Genomic DNA, 12,577 nt, shown 5'->3' on the forward strand with positions numbered 1-12,577 from the left:
ACGTCTATGGTCACAGTTTTTTTTATCATCAGACTACCGGATTCGTTCTATAATGACCATATTCAGATCTGTTTTATAAAACTTGTATTATATTCTCATATAGTTCAATGAAGTGCCACAGAATTGGAATTTGCTAATCGTAAACGCAGGTTATGCGGACACTTGCTCTTGGCATCGATATTGGTCCACAGAACTGAAAACAAGCGAAAACATAATATGATACCAAGTTAGGTTAATGAATCGTAAAATCAATGAAAGAGGTACGAAAACAAAAATTGGAAATACGGCAGGCAATCGTCAGATGTCAAATATCGAAGTGTCACTTTTACTTTTATTCGAGCCATAACTGTACTTCTGGGTACTGCTCCCATTATAGGTTTGTTTGATACCACTGTGTTATTTTTGGTAAAATCCACTTACATTCTTCTTCTTACTGGATCCTTGGCTTAGTTCTAACGCCTTAATCCGAATGACAACAGCGAAGTTCTTACGAATACTGCGAACTGAAGCTGTATTGAAACACACTGTGACTGAATTTTGATAGGAGCGATTGGAAACAGAAACACACGATGCCACTGACGTGTCAGCCGTCATGCCACTTGCTTAGGTGCCACTTTTGTTGTATGTGAAGACCCAGCTTATCGTTGGTACGTACTTGCTACAATATACTGAAAACTGCGTTTCCCTGTATTTTCACGTTCTGGATAAATTTTGGTTCGCCTATCTTAGAACTGTTTTATTCTGTATATATGATGAATTGTCAGAATTAAAAACATTTGCCTTAATCAAGATAGTAATGATCGAAGACGTTTTCGACCGATCGAAGGTAGATAATAGCTTAGACAGTATCGTTGACGTATCTTCTTAAATATCTGGATTGCCGCCAATATTTACGAATTTAAATTTTGTTTACTAAATGTTATTGTAATTGTTATTGTGTGTTGTGGGGTGTGCAAATGAGCGAATCTATGAAGATTGATAGAGTGGAACCTTACACAACGGATTAAACTTGCAGCCGTGAGTGTAGGAATAAATCAAGGAATACGTTGACAACAGGTATTGACATCAAAACAGAAAGGTAATTTGTTAATTCTGTTTCAAGATCGCATGAATAGTTCGGTGTTATCTTTTACACCTGTTACATTCACGTATCAATAAAGCCCAATAAATTCAGTTCTGCATTTGAAACAGTGTTTTTCATGTAATACACCTGCTGCGCCGTAGAAGTAAGCACCAGTTCCTCTTGGAGTACACTGTTATTTGCTGGTTGATTTATCGTGACTGTTTACGTATTACAGTATCGGCATATTTCTTGTTAATCACAGTCGGTATTATATACCACTAGAAGTAACTTTCCTCCCTTGTTTCAAAGTGTTTCCGTGTCGTAGGCTTGAGTGTAACAAATTTAGCTTGCCCGCAGTTTTTGTGTCTTTGGACCTCAAAATTTGCGCCTACCAATTACAGTGTTTTACAAGAACTCCGCGGTAGAACTGTTCTATAATTTTCAGCTCTATCACCATGAATTTTTACGGCTGACAGCTACTTAAGTGTACTACCGAGCATGTTAGAGGAGTAGTACCCGTTGATGACTCCGCGGATAAGTGCCAGCTTTAGATCCCAGCCAGTCTCGGGGATTTTTCTCCCATTTTTCAGTCGTAGAAATTATTTTTTAATATGAAAAATGCCAAGTTTCACTGTTACTTTGAGAATATGTTGATTTGTAATGCACCTATAACTACAACCGCAACTTCGTTAAAAACTCAGAGAAAAGTAAAGAGTACACAACCAGCAGTAGATCAATGCCTAGTAATACAATGTTGTGCTCAAACCCACCAATGGGTTGAGGTCAGCTTAACTTATACTGTAGAGATACCATTCAATGGAATAGTCTGGTTTAGTTGACTATTCCTTATAGAAAAAGTTACTTCAGTGGCACTAATCGTCATGGTAATTCTAGGTTTACATTCCCAAAACCAAAGTTTTCTTTATGTCAGGAAACAATTTATATAATTTATTTATAGCATACACTCAAGAGTGTGTTGCAGGAATCTATCCAAAGAACTGGCTATGTACTAACTACTGTTTTTCAGGAAGCGTGTGAACGTAGTTTGATGTAATTTGCCATAAACAATTTATCTTTCTTTAACACCAAAACGGACTTCACAGAAAAAATACCAAAAACAATCATCATAACGATTTGAAGTCATTTACTTTGGGTGAGAAAGTTGCCCACTTCTCAGAATATAGCCTACATTTGAATAGCATTCCAGGAGTCTTAAAGACGTTAGCTACTGTAAAGTATGCTACAGTTTAAGAGGAGACTGAAGGGTTTATTGATTGAAACTTTTTCTACTGCATTGATGAATTTCATTACATATCTGTACAAAGGCAACATGCCAGTAGGCCTATCGATGGGTTCAATTGACTGGAATTTCTTAACAGGATCAATTGATGAATTTATTGTTTATCGTGTAACATACACTGCTGGAAATGGAAAAAAGAACACCATACTTGCTCCGGACACTGCGAGAGGGCTGTACAAGCAATGATCACACGCACGGCACAGCGGACACACCAGGAACCGCGGTGTTGGCCGTCGAATGGTGCTAGCTGCGCAGCATTTGTGCACCGCCGCCGTCAGTGTCAGCCAGTTTGCCGTGGCATACGGAGCTCCATCGCAGTCTTTAACACTGGTAGCATGCCGCGACAGTGTGGACGTGAACCGTGTGTGCAGTTGACGGACTTTGAGCGAGGGCGTATAGTGGCATGCGGGAGGCCGGGTGGACGTACCGCCGAATTGCTCAACACGTGGGGCGTGAGGTCTCCACAGTACATCGATGTTGTCGCCGGTGGTCGGCGGAAGGTGCACGTGCCCGTCGACCTGGGACCGGACCGCAGCGACGCACGGATGCACGCCAAGACCGTAGGATCCTACGCAGTGCCGTTGGGGACCGCACCGCCACTTCCCAGCAAACTAGGGACACTGTTGCTCCTGGGGTATCGGCGAGGACCATTCGCAACCGTCTCCATGAAGCTGGGCTACGGTCCCGCACACCGTTAGGCCGTCTTCCGCTCACGCCCCAACATCGTGCAGCCCGCCTCCAGTGGTGTCGCGACAGGCGTGAATGGAGGGACGAATGGAGACGTGTCGTCTTCAGCGATGAGAGTCGCTTCTGCCTTGGTGCCAATGATGGTCGTATGCGTGTTTGGCGCCGTGTAGGTGAGCGCCACAATCAGGACTGCATACGACCGAGGCACACAGGGCCAACACCCGGCATCATGGTGTGGGGAGCGATCTCCTACACTGGCCGTACACCACTGGTGATCGTTGAGGGGACACTGAATAGTGCACGGTACATCCAAACCGTCATCGAACCCATCGTTCTACCATTCCTAGACCGGCAAGGGAACTTGCTGTTCCAACAGGACAATGCACGTCCGCATGTATCCCATGCCACCCAACGTGCTCTAGGAGGTGTAAGTCAACTACCCTGGCCAGCAAGATCTCCGGATCTGTCCCCCATTGAGCATGTTTGGGACTGGATGAAGCGTCGTCTCACGCGGTCTGCACGTCCAGCACGAACGCTGGTCCAACTGAGGCGCCAGGTGGAAATGGCATGGCAAGCCGTTCCACAGGACTACATCCAGCATCTCTACGATCGTCTCCATGGGAGAATAGCAGCCTGCATTGCTGCGAAAGGTGGATATACACTGTACTAGTGCCGACATTGTGCATGCTCTGTTGCCTGTGTCTATGTGCCTGTGGTTCTGTCAGTGTGATCATGTGATGTATCTGACCCCAGGAATGTGTCAATAAAGTTTCCCCTTCCTGGGACAATGAATTCACGGTGTTCTTATTTCAATTTCCAGGAGTGTAGATGCTGTGTGATAGGTAGGCCTATATGTCTTCAATACAGCTTGCCTGCAACAAAGGGATGTGTGCAAGTAAACCTTGCAAATTGCTTTTGTGCAGTGCTTAGCTACAGCACATTTGGAAGTGTTTCATCCACTTTAGTGTGCATATTTTTAACTGTTCATGGTAATCTTTGTAATTAATATGTGAATGAAAAACTGTAGGCTAACAGTTATCCCTTCTTTTGTAAATATGAAAGTGTATGAAGTATTTTTGTTTTTCTGACGTGAGGATTTCCTCAATGTGAATATCTGGAATTATCTGTGTATCCAATTTAATATAACACTTTCAGGAAAAATTATCAGTTATAATGCATCTTTTTTTCAGTGTGTTGTGTTGAGTAGGCTAAAATTTTCATTTTGTCTTCTTGAAAGACTGGATGTTGGTATTGTGTTTGTGTTTAAATCGTGAGCACTCTTTCTTCATTTAAGATAACATTAAATTCTCTGGTCCTGATGTATAAAAGTGGCAACACATTGTCAATTTTAAGAAAATCTCCCTATTTGCCACTATTATTACTTCAATATTGTTTAGCCTTATCTTTAGTTTTGCATGTGGTATACTTGTGAATAATTTATTGTGAACAAATATTGAATGTTAGGGAAGGATAAAAGTGATTTTGGTATTGGCTGTGCAAATGTGAGTAGTTGATTCAGCTATTAGAGAAAGACTGTTCCATTCTGTCATGCATGGCTACTGCAATTCTCATGTTACACATTTATTTTCAGGATGGGGGATAATCTAGCCTACAAAGATGATTATGATAACTTAATAAGGATGCTGGATGAGTGTAACATTGTTAGGTATACAGCTTATCGCACAGCAGCAAAATTAAGAATTCTTCAAAAGGCACTGAAAGGTAAAAATATATGTCTCACTCAATTAGTAATTAAGAAGAAGTGATTTTTTTTAAATTAATTTACAGATGATGGTATATGGAGGTTAATGCGGAATTTAAATACTCTGATAGTTGAAATAATTATGAACTTGTTTCTTGTAACATTTATCTGAAGTAAATACTACCTTTCATACATCAAAATTTGAGTTCTTTGAGGGCTCACAGCCTGAAGGAACTTTGTTTGAATTTTGTTGGAATGTCATTTAAATTTAAGAACTTTATAAAAATTTTCTATTTTCAAGTGACTTGACCTCTTCTAGGAATGTTTTAATTAATAATAATCTGACATATATCACAAAGAATCATCAACATTTATGTTCCTGCTAGGCCTAATTATATTCAAGTGTAAAAGCAGTATTTTATATAACCATGATATTCGTTGGGGATAAATGAAGATGCCACCCAGTCGGCTTTGACCTCTGACATCGTCAAGACCCCACAATTTGAAGCTTGTAGAATGTGGCAATCATTTCATCAGTCATTACAAATGCGAACAGACACAAAACTAATAGCTGCGGGAATTAGGGGTCTGGTCAGTGACAGACTATGTATTTATTTATTTATTTTTTAATATTTATTTACATGTCAAGTTCCGTAGGACCAAATTGAGGAGCAAATCTCCAAGGTCATGGAACGTGTCAGTACATGAACTTACAACATAAAAGTAATAACAGATAAAAATAAATGTTCATGAACCTGAAAGAAAATCAGTCCATAAGTTTAAGCAAACGCTATCAGCAATACAATGAGAATCAGCTTAATTTTTCAAGGAACTCCTCGACAGAATAGAAGGAGTGACCCATGAGGAAACTCTTCAGTTTCGATTTGAAAGCGCATGGGTTACTGCTAAGGTTTTTGAATTCGAGTGGCAGCTTATTGAAAATGGATGCAGCAGTGTACTGCACACCTTTTTGCACAAGAGTTAAGGAAGTCTGATCCAAATGGAGGTTTGATTTCTGCCGAGTATTAACCGAGTGAAAGCTGCTTATTGTTGGAAATAAACTAATATTGGTAACAAGAAGCGACAATAAGGAATATACATATTGAGAGGCCAATGTCAAAATACTCAGACTCGTGAACAGAGGTCGACAAGAGGTTCGTGAACTCACACCACTTATTGCCCAAACCGCCCGTTTCTGAGCCAAAAATATCCTTCTAGAATGGGAAGAGTTACCCCAAAACATAATACCATACGACATAAGTGAATGAAAATAAGCAAAGTAGACTAATTTATGTGTCGAAGTATCACTAACTTTCGATACCGTTCGAATAGTGAAAATGGCAGTATTAAGTCTTTGAACAAGATCCTGAACGTGGGCTTTCCACGACAGCTTACTATCTATCTGAACACCTAGGAATTTGAACTGTTCAGTTTCACTAATCATATGCCCGTTCTGTGAGATTAAAACATCAGGTTTTGTTGAATTGTGTGTTAGAAACTGAGTCTTACTGTGATTTAACATTAGTTTATTTTCTACAAGCCATGAACTGAGGTCATGTACTGCACTACTTGAAACTGAGTCATTGTTGCACACAACATCCTTTACTACCAAGCTAGTGTCATCATGAAACAGAAATATTTTAGAGTTACCCATAATACTAGAGGGCATATCATTTATATAAATAAGGAAAAGGAGTGGCCCCAACACTGATCCCTCGGGCACCCCCCACTTGACAGTACCCCACTCAGATCCCACATCACAGCCGTTATCAACATTGTGAATAAAGTAAGAGGTGAACCAATTGTGAGCTACTCCCCTTATTCTGTAATGGTCCAACTTCTGGAGCAATATTGAGAGATCAACACAGTCAAAGGCCTTTATTAAATCAAAAAAATACGCCAAGCGTTCGAAACTTTTTGTTTAGACCATCCAGTACCTCACAGAGAAAAGAGAATAGGCCTATAGCATTTTCAGTTGTCAAACGACTTCTAAAGCTGAACTGTACATTTGATAGCAAATCGTGTGATATAAAATGATCAATTAACCTTACATACACAGCCTTTTCGATAACTTTTGCAAACACTGATGGCATAGAAATAGGTCTAAAATTATCTACATTATCCCTTTCTCCCTTTTTATAAAGCGGCTTTACTACTGAGTACTTCAATCGCTCAGGAAACTGACCATTCCTAAAGGAAAAATTACAAATATGGCTAAATACAGGGCTAACATGTGCAGCACAGTACTTTAATATTCTTCTAGACACTCCATCATAACCATGAGAGTCCTTAGTCTTCAGTGATTTAATTATTGACTCAATCTCCCTCTTGTCTGTATCACAGAGGAGTATTTTAGACGTCAATCTCGGAAAGGCATTTGCTAAGAAATTTATATGATTTCCTGTTGAAACTAAATTTTTATTTAATTCTACAGCAATACTCAGAAAAAGGTTGTTAAATACTGTACATATATCTGATTTATCAGTAACAGAAATATTATTACTGCGAACTGACTTTATATCATCAACCTTGTGCTGCTGACCAGACACTTCCTTCACAACTGACCATATGGCTTTAATTTTAGCCTGTGAATTAGCTATTCTATTTGCATACCACATACTTTTTGCCTTGCTAATAACATTTTTAAGCACCTTACAATACTGTTTGTAATGGGCTACTATAGCTTGATTGTGACTACTTCTAACATTTTGATATAATTCCTACTTTGTTCTACATGATATCCTTATCCCACTAGTCAGCCAACCGGGCTGTCCATTACTGTTAGTACCCCGTTTAGAATGTTCTAATGGAAAGCAACTCTCAAAGGGCATGAGAAATGTGTTATGGAAAGCATTGTATTTATCATCTATATTATCAGCACTATAAACATCTTGCCACTCTTGTTCCTTGACAAGTTTTGAAAAACTCTCTATTGCTGTTGGATTAACTTTCCTACGTAGTTTGTAATTAAATACGACATACGTTGGTTTGAGTACAAAAACCTTTTAGTGTTAAAATTTGTGCATCATGGTCTGAAAGGCCATTCACCCTTTTACTAACAGAATGCCCATCGAGTAATGAAGAATGAATAAAAATATTGTCTATGACTGTGCTACTGTTCCCCTGCACCCTAGTTGGAAAAAACACAGTTTGCATCAGATCACATGAACTTAGAAGATCTACCAACATCCTTTTTCTTGCACAATCATGTACAAAATTAATATTGAAGTCACCACATATAACTACTTTCTGGTACTTCCTACAAAGTGAATCAAGAACCCTCTCTAGCTTAAGCAAAAATGCTCTGAAGTCGGAGTTAGGGGACCTATAAACAACAGCAATTAGAAGTTTAGTTTCACTAAATTCAACTAATGCTGCACAACTTTCAAATATCTGTTCAGTGCAGTGTCGTGATACGTCTATTGACTCAAATGAAATACTGTTTTTTACGTACAGAGCCACTCCCCCACCCCGCAAGGAACTCCTTGAGAAACAGCCAGCTAATCTGTAGGCTGGTAAAGGAAGCCTCTGAATTATCAAATTATTTAAGTGGTGCTCTGATATACCAATAATTTCAGAGTTAACATCTATTAGGAGTTCACTAACTTTATCTCTAATACCTCTTATATTTTGATGAAATATGCTAATTCCTTCTCTACTTGGAAACATCACATCCTCTGGAGGTGAGCCCTTAGTTAGAGGCACTTCCTTTAAGCAGGTATACCTATCAGCTGACTTCAGTCTAAAAAAGGTGCAGCTCTAACACCAACTACTACAGGAATTTTTCCATGAGTGATACCACTACCACCACCCACTACACTGTCACCTATAAGCTTAGCCAGCCTCCCCTTCCCATACCTATTGAGGTGCAGGCCATGCCTAGTGAAACCCCATCTACTGATAGACCCAACTGGCACCACTGAGATGTGATCCATGCCCTCCGTCATTAGTGCCCTCCCCCCACATTAACACGCCTAACAGCCGCATTAAGGTGAGGCCGATCATGACGCTGAAACAGTTGCACAAAATGCACATTAGTGCCACCAGTTTGAGTAGCTATCTTAACCAAGTCACCACTGACATCATATTCCCCGTCGCTATCGAGACTGTTCCCTGCTCCACCCACTATCACTACCTGATCCTCTTTCGTAAAATTCTTACATAACTCCCCTATGCTTTCAGTCACCTGAGCCAACCCTGCACTAGGCTTCACAATGCTGGTGACCTGGTACTCACTCCCCAACACTTCCTGCAACTGCTGGTCCACACCTCTACCATGAGAACTACCTAGCAGCAGAACCTTCTTTCTGCTAGACTTTGCAACTAACCTAGGCCTCCTAATTGCTGAGGACTGCTGCAAGTTACCTACATCTACGGCTACACGATGCTCCTCTCCACTCAACTCTTACGGTTGGTCGTATCTATTACATGTATGCAAAGTAAAACTGTCTGAATACCTCCTCTTTCTAGCTACCTTCTTGCCAACTGCCAGTTCCCATTCCCCACCACCCTTCACCCTCCTCAACCTATCTAGTTTATCTAGTTCCTCCTTTGCGCATTGTAACTGCACCTGAAGGGCACAGGTCTTACGCTCCTGCTCCTCTATTAACTTGTTTCTACTACAGATTCTACATTCCCAGGAGAGGATCTCCCTAAAGTGACCACTGGCTTCCCCACTGCATTCCCCCCAATGAAAATACTTTGAACAAATCCCACACCGTAATCGACTACTCACAAACCTACGACAGAGCCCACACTTTTCACTCATGATAAAATTTTACAGTTACTGAAAAAAACTATACGTCTACGTTACCAAAGTTCAGTTACACCAGTAGAGCTATTTAAGAACTAACAATAATGGTCTTGAAATTCTCTGCCTACTAAGAAAGCAGCTACTTGTATTAATACTACTACAACACAGCCGATACCAATACCAGTAAAACTTCACAAAATTATTAACTAAAACCAAAAAATTAAAACGACCACTCTAACACTAAGCGAAATTAAAACACTAAATGAAAATTTTACTGAAATATTTCACTACAAAGAATAATAAACGTCAGTTGAAAACTAAAGCACGAAATTTACTAAACGACTTCAACACACTGAAAACTCTATAAAACACAGCGAGCGAACGATTACAAAAGTTTATTAAGTCATTATTTCGCCACAAACGGCACACAACACCGCTGAAATCTATTAAAATTAATAACTGTATTACAGAGCACAAATAAGTTTGTCAGTACTTAGCTTATAACCGCTACAGCTGCAGTGCACGCCGCAAAATGTAAACACACTACTGAGGCACGAGGCTTAGACAAACGACGAAAGCAGACTCACAAATAATAAACCAGAGTCAATAACGCAGGAAGAAAGACTGAAATTAATGAAAATCCACTAATAAGTTACTTTTACAGCAAATATTAAAACAAATAAACTTTAAAATAAGTAAATGAAGTCTAAACAAAAGCGCTGGCAGGTCGATAGACACACAAACATACACACAAAATTCTAGCTTTCGCAACCAACGGTTGCCTCGTCAGGAAAGAGGGAAGGAGAGGGAAAGACAAAAGGATTTGGGTTTTAAGGGAGAGGGTAAGGAGTCATTCCAATCCCAGGAGCGGAAAGACTTACCTTAGGGGGAAAAAAGGACAGGTATACACTCGCGCGCACACACACACACACACATATCCATCCGCATATACACAGACACAAGCAGACATTTGTAAAGGCAAAGAATACCTGTCCTTTTTTCCCCCTAAGGTAAGTCTTTCCGCTCCCGGGATTGGAATGACTCCTTACCCTCTCCCTTAAAACCCAAATCCTTTTGTCTTTCCCTCTCCTTCCCTCTTTCCTGACGAGGCAACCGTTGGTTGCGAAAGCTAGAATTTTGTGTGTATGTTTGTGTTTGTTTGTGTGTCTATCGACCTGCCAGCGCTTTTGTTTGGTAAGTCTCATCATCTTTCTTTTTAGATATATTTTTCCTACGTGGAATGTTTCCCTCTATTATATTCATAAATGAAGTCTAAAGTTTATAAAATATTAACGAGCTATTTCAACAGCAGTACAGCACACGTGACGTCACACCAAAGATTACTCTGTATGACAAGCCTAATAATTAAGGCATACCAAATGCAATATACAAAATTCAAGCATTTGAAATCAAGCAGTCAACAAAACCACAATAAAATAAAGCTGGGGGTGGAGGTCCTGGTATTGTAAGTTTCACTTTCTGTGTAGATCAAATGATGACCACAATGCCACAAAGCTCCAAAAATGTAGATGCTGGAAATTTCACTTTACTTTTACAGCTCAAACAACGTACACGATAAAACAAACCCACACATACTTCCTAAACCTGGCAACAGAAACTTCACTTCATCTGTACAGCTCAAACAAAATCCATAAACCATACACAGCTCGACAAATCTGATGACTTAATACTTCAGTTGAAGACTGTGGTAACACTAAAAAGACACTCAGATCATATAACTAATATTAAAAATCTAATGTCACCTAGTGTATTTAAAACAAATTCCGTGGTATCTACTGATCCCAATACGACTTAAGTACCAACAGTTATCAACACAAACCAAAGTTTGTAAAAAATTGTTGTAACACCAATTTATTACAAGAAACACACAATTGTGCATATAAATGCAATTACCATATTTATTTCAATTAAAAAGTAAAACCATACCTACCAACAAAAGTCAGCTGACAAATATATCCAGCAATCTACTGATAGCAAAAATATGTCATCAACATAGTTTCTCGAATGGCCAGCAGAGACAGCCAGGAATTCTTCTGTTTAGAGCGCCATATGTTGTCCTGCTGACTGTACCATATACACTGCTCATTGGTCTGAGAGGTGCAGCAACTTTAATCAGTCGTATACCTTTTTCACAAACTTTATACTTCACATACTCAGCAATTAAACTGAATAACTGTAGTAATTGAATCATAGGCAACGTGTCATCACTCATTGTGACATGCAGGAACCTACTCGCAAACTTCAGGGTCCATAACTAACAAAAAGTGAGATATAAAATTAAATGTCCAACCATAAACTACACACTGCACTAATAATTCCAGACCCAAAAACAGATGTGTTTCCCACAAGTGCCAGCATTAAAATAACCCATTAATAAACCACCACAAAATCTTCCAATATTACTCACACAAAGAGCACTTGTGGAGTCCAGTGAATCACTAAAATCATTTCAAACAATTTAGAAACATCAACATCCCACAATGGAGAGTGGCACCGCATATTCCCAACATGCCCTCTGCAAACACAGTTCATTTCAAATACGTCCATCTTAACATTGCACAACACAACAGTTACGCCACAGATCAAAGCAGACTGGGAGGGGGAGTTCCACATACTTTGCTTGACCCCATTGGTTGACACAAATTAATATTGTAAAGTATACACATCCATAATCTGTGGGTATGGAGCACATTTCTAAGTAAAATGCACATCATCAAAATTTATGTGCTGATTACCACAGTCATATAACTGAAGAATTTTTCTGAAAATTATCAGCAAATGTCTTTGGCATGTGCTAAAATAGGAATATATAAAGAAGGCACTGAAGATGGGTGTATACCTGATATTAGTCCATCAATAGAATGAAAAAATGAAAGTAAAGTATTGATCAACTTTACATGACATTTAAACAATGGAAAATCGAGGATGGAATAATGACAGCATTATGAAAAGGATAGATTGCTATTCACCATGTAGTGGAAATGCTGGGTAGGAGACAGGCACAACAAAGAGAGTGCTAAACAAGTAAGCTTTCGGCCAAAAAGACTTTTT

At 39.4% G+C, this 12,577-nt stretch overlaps 1 protein-coding gene across 3 annotated transcripts in view; it reads left to right on the forward strand.

The window, feature by feature from the left end:
* Positions 1-851: 851 nt before the first annotated feature.
* The window catches only part of LOC126190929 (dystrophin-related protein 2-like), a 100,288-nt gene continuing 88,562 nt past the window's right edge, over positions 852-12,577 (forward strand). For 2 of the 3 annotated variants that reach the window (XM_049931566.1, XM_049931568.1), the window contains exons 1-2: positions 852-1,078; positions 4,642-4,772. In XM_049931566.1, the coding sequence (XP_049787523.1) occupies positions 4,643-4,772 (130 nt within the window). In that variant the 5' untranslated portion in view covers positions 852-1,078; position 4,642. The remainder of the gene's footprint in view (positions 1,079-4,641; positions 4,773-12,577) is intronic. The other variant, XM_049931567.1, reaches the window with a different exon arrangement.

The sequence above is a fragment of the Schistocerca cancellata genome, chromosome 6 (genome assembly GCF_023864275.1).
Source record: "Schistocerca cancellata isolate TAMUIC-IGC-003103 chromosome 6, iqSchCanc2.1, whole genome shotgun sequence".
NCBI lineage: Eukaryota > Metazoa > Arthropoda > Insecta > Orthoptera > Acrididae > Schistocerca > Schistocerca cancellata.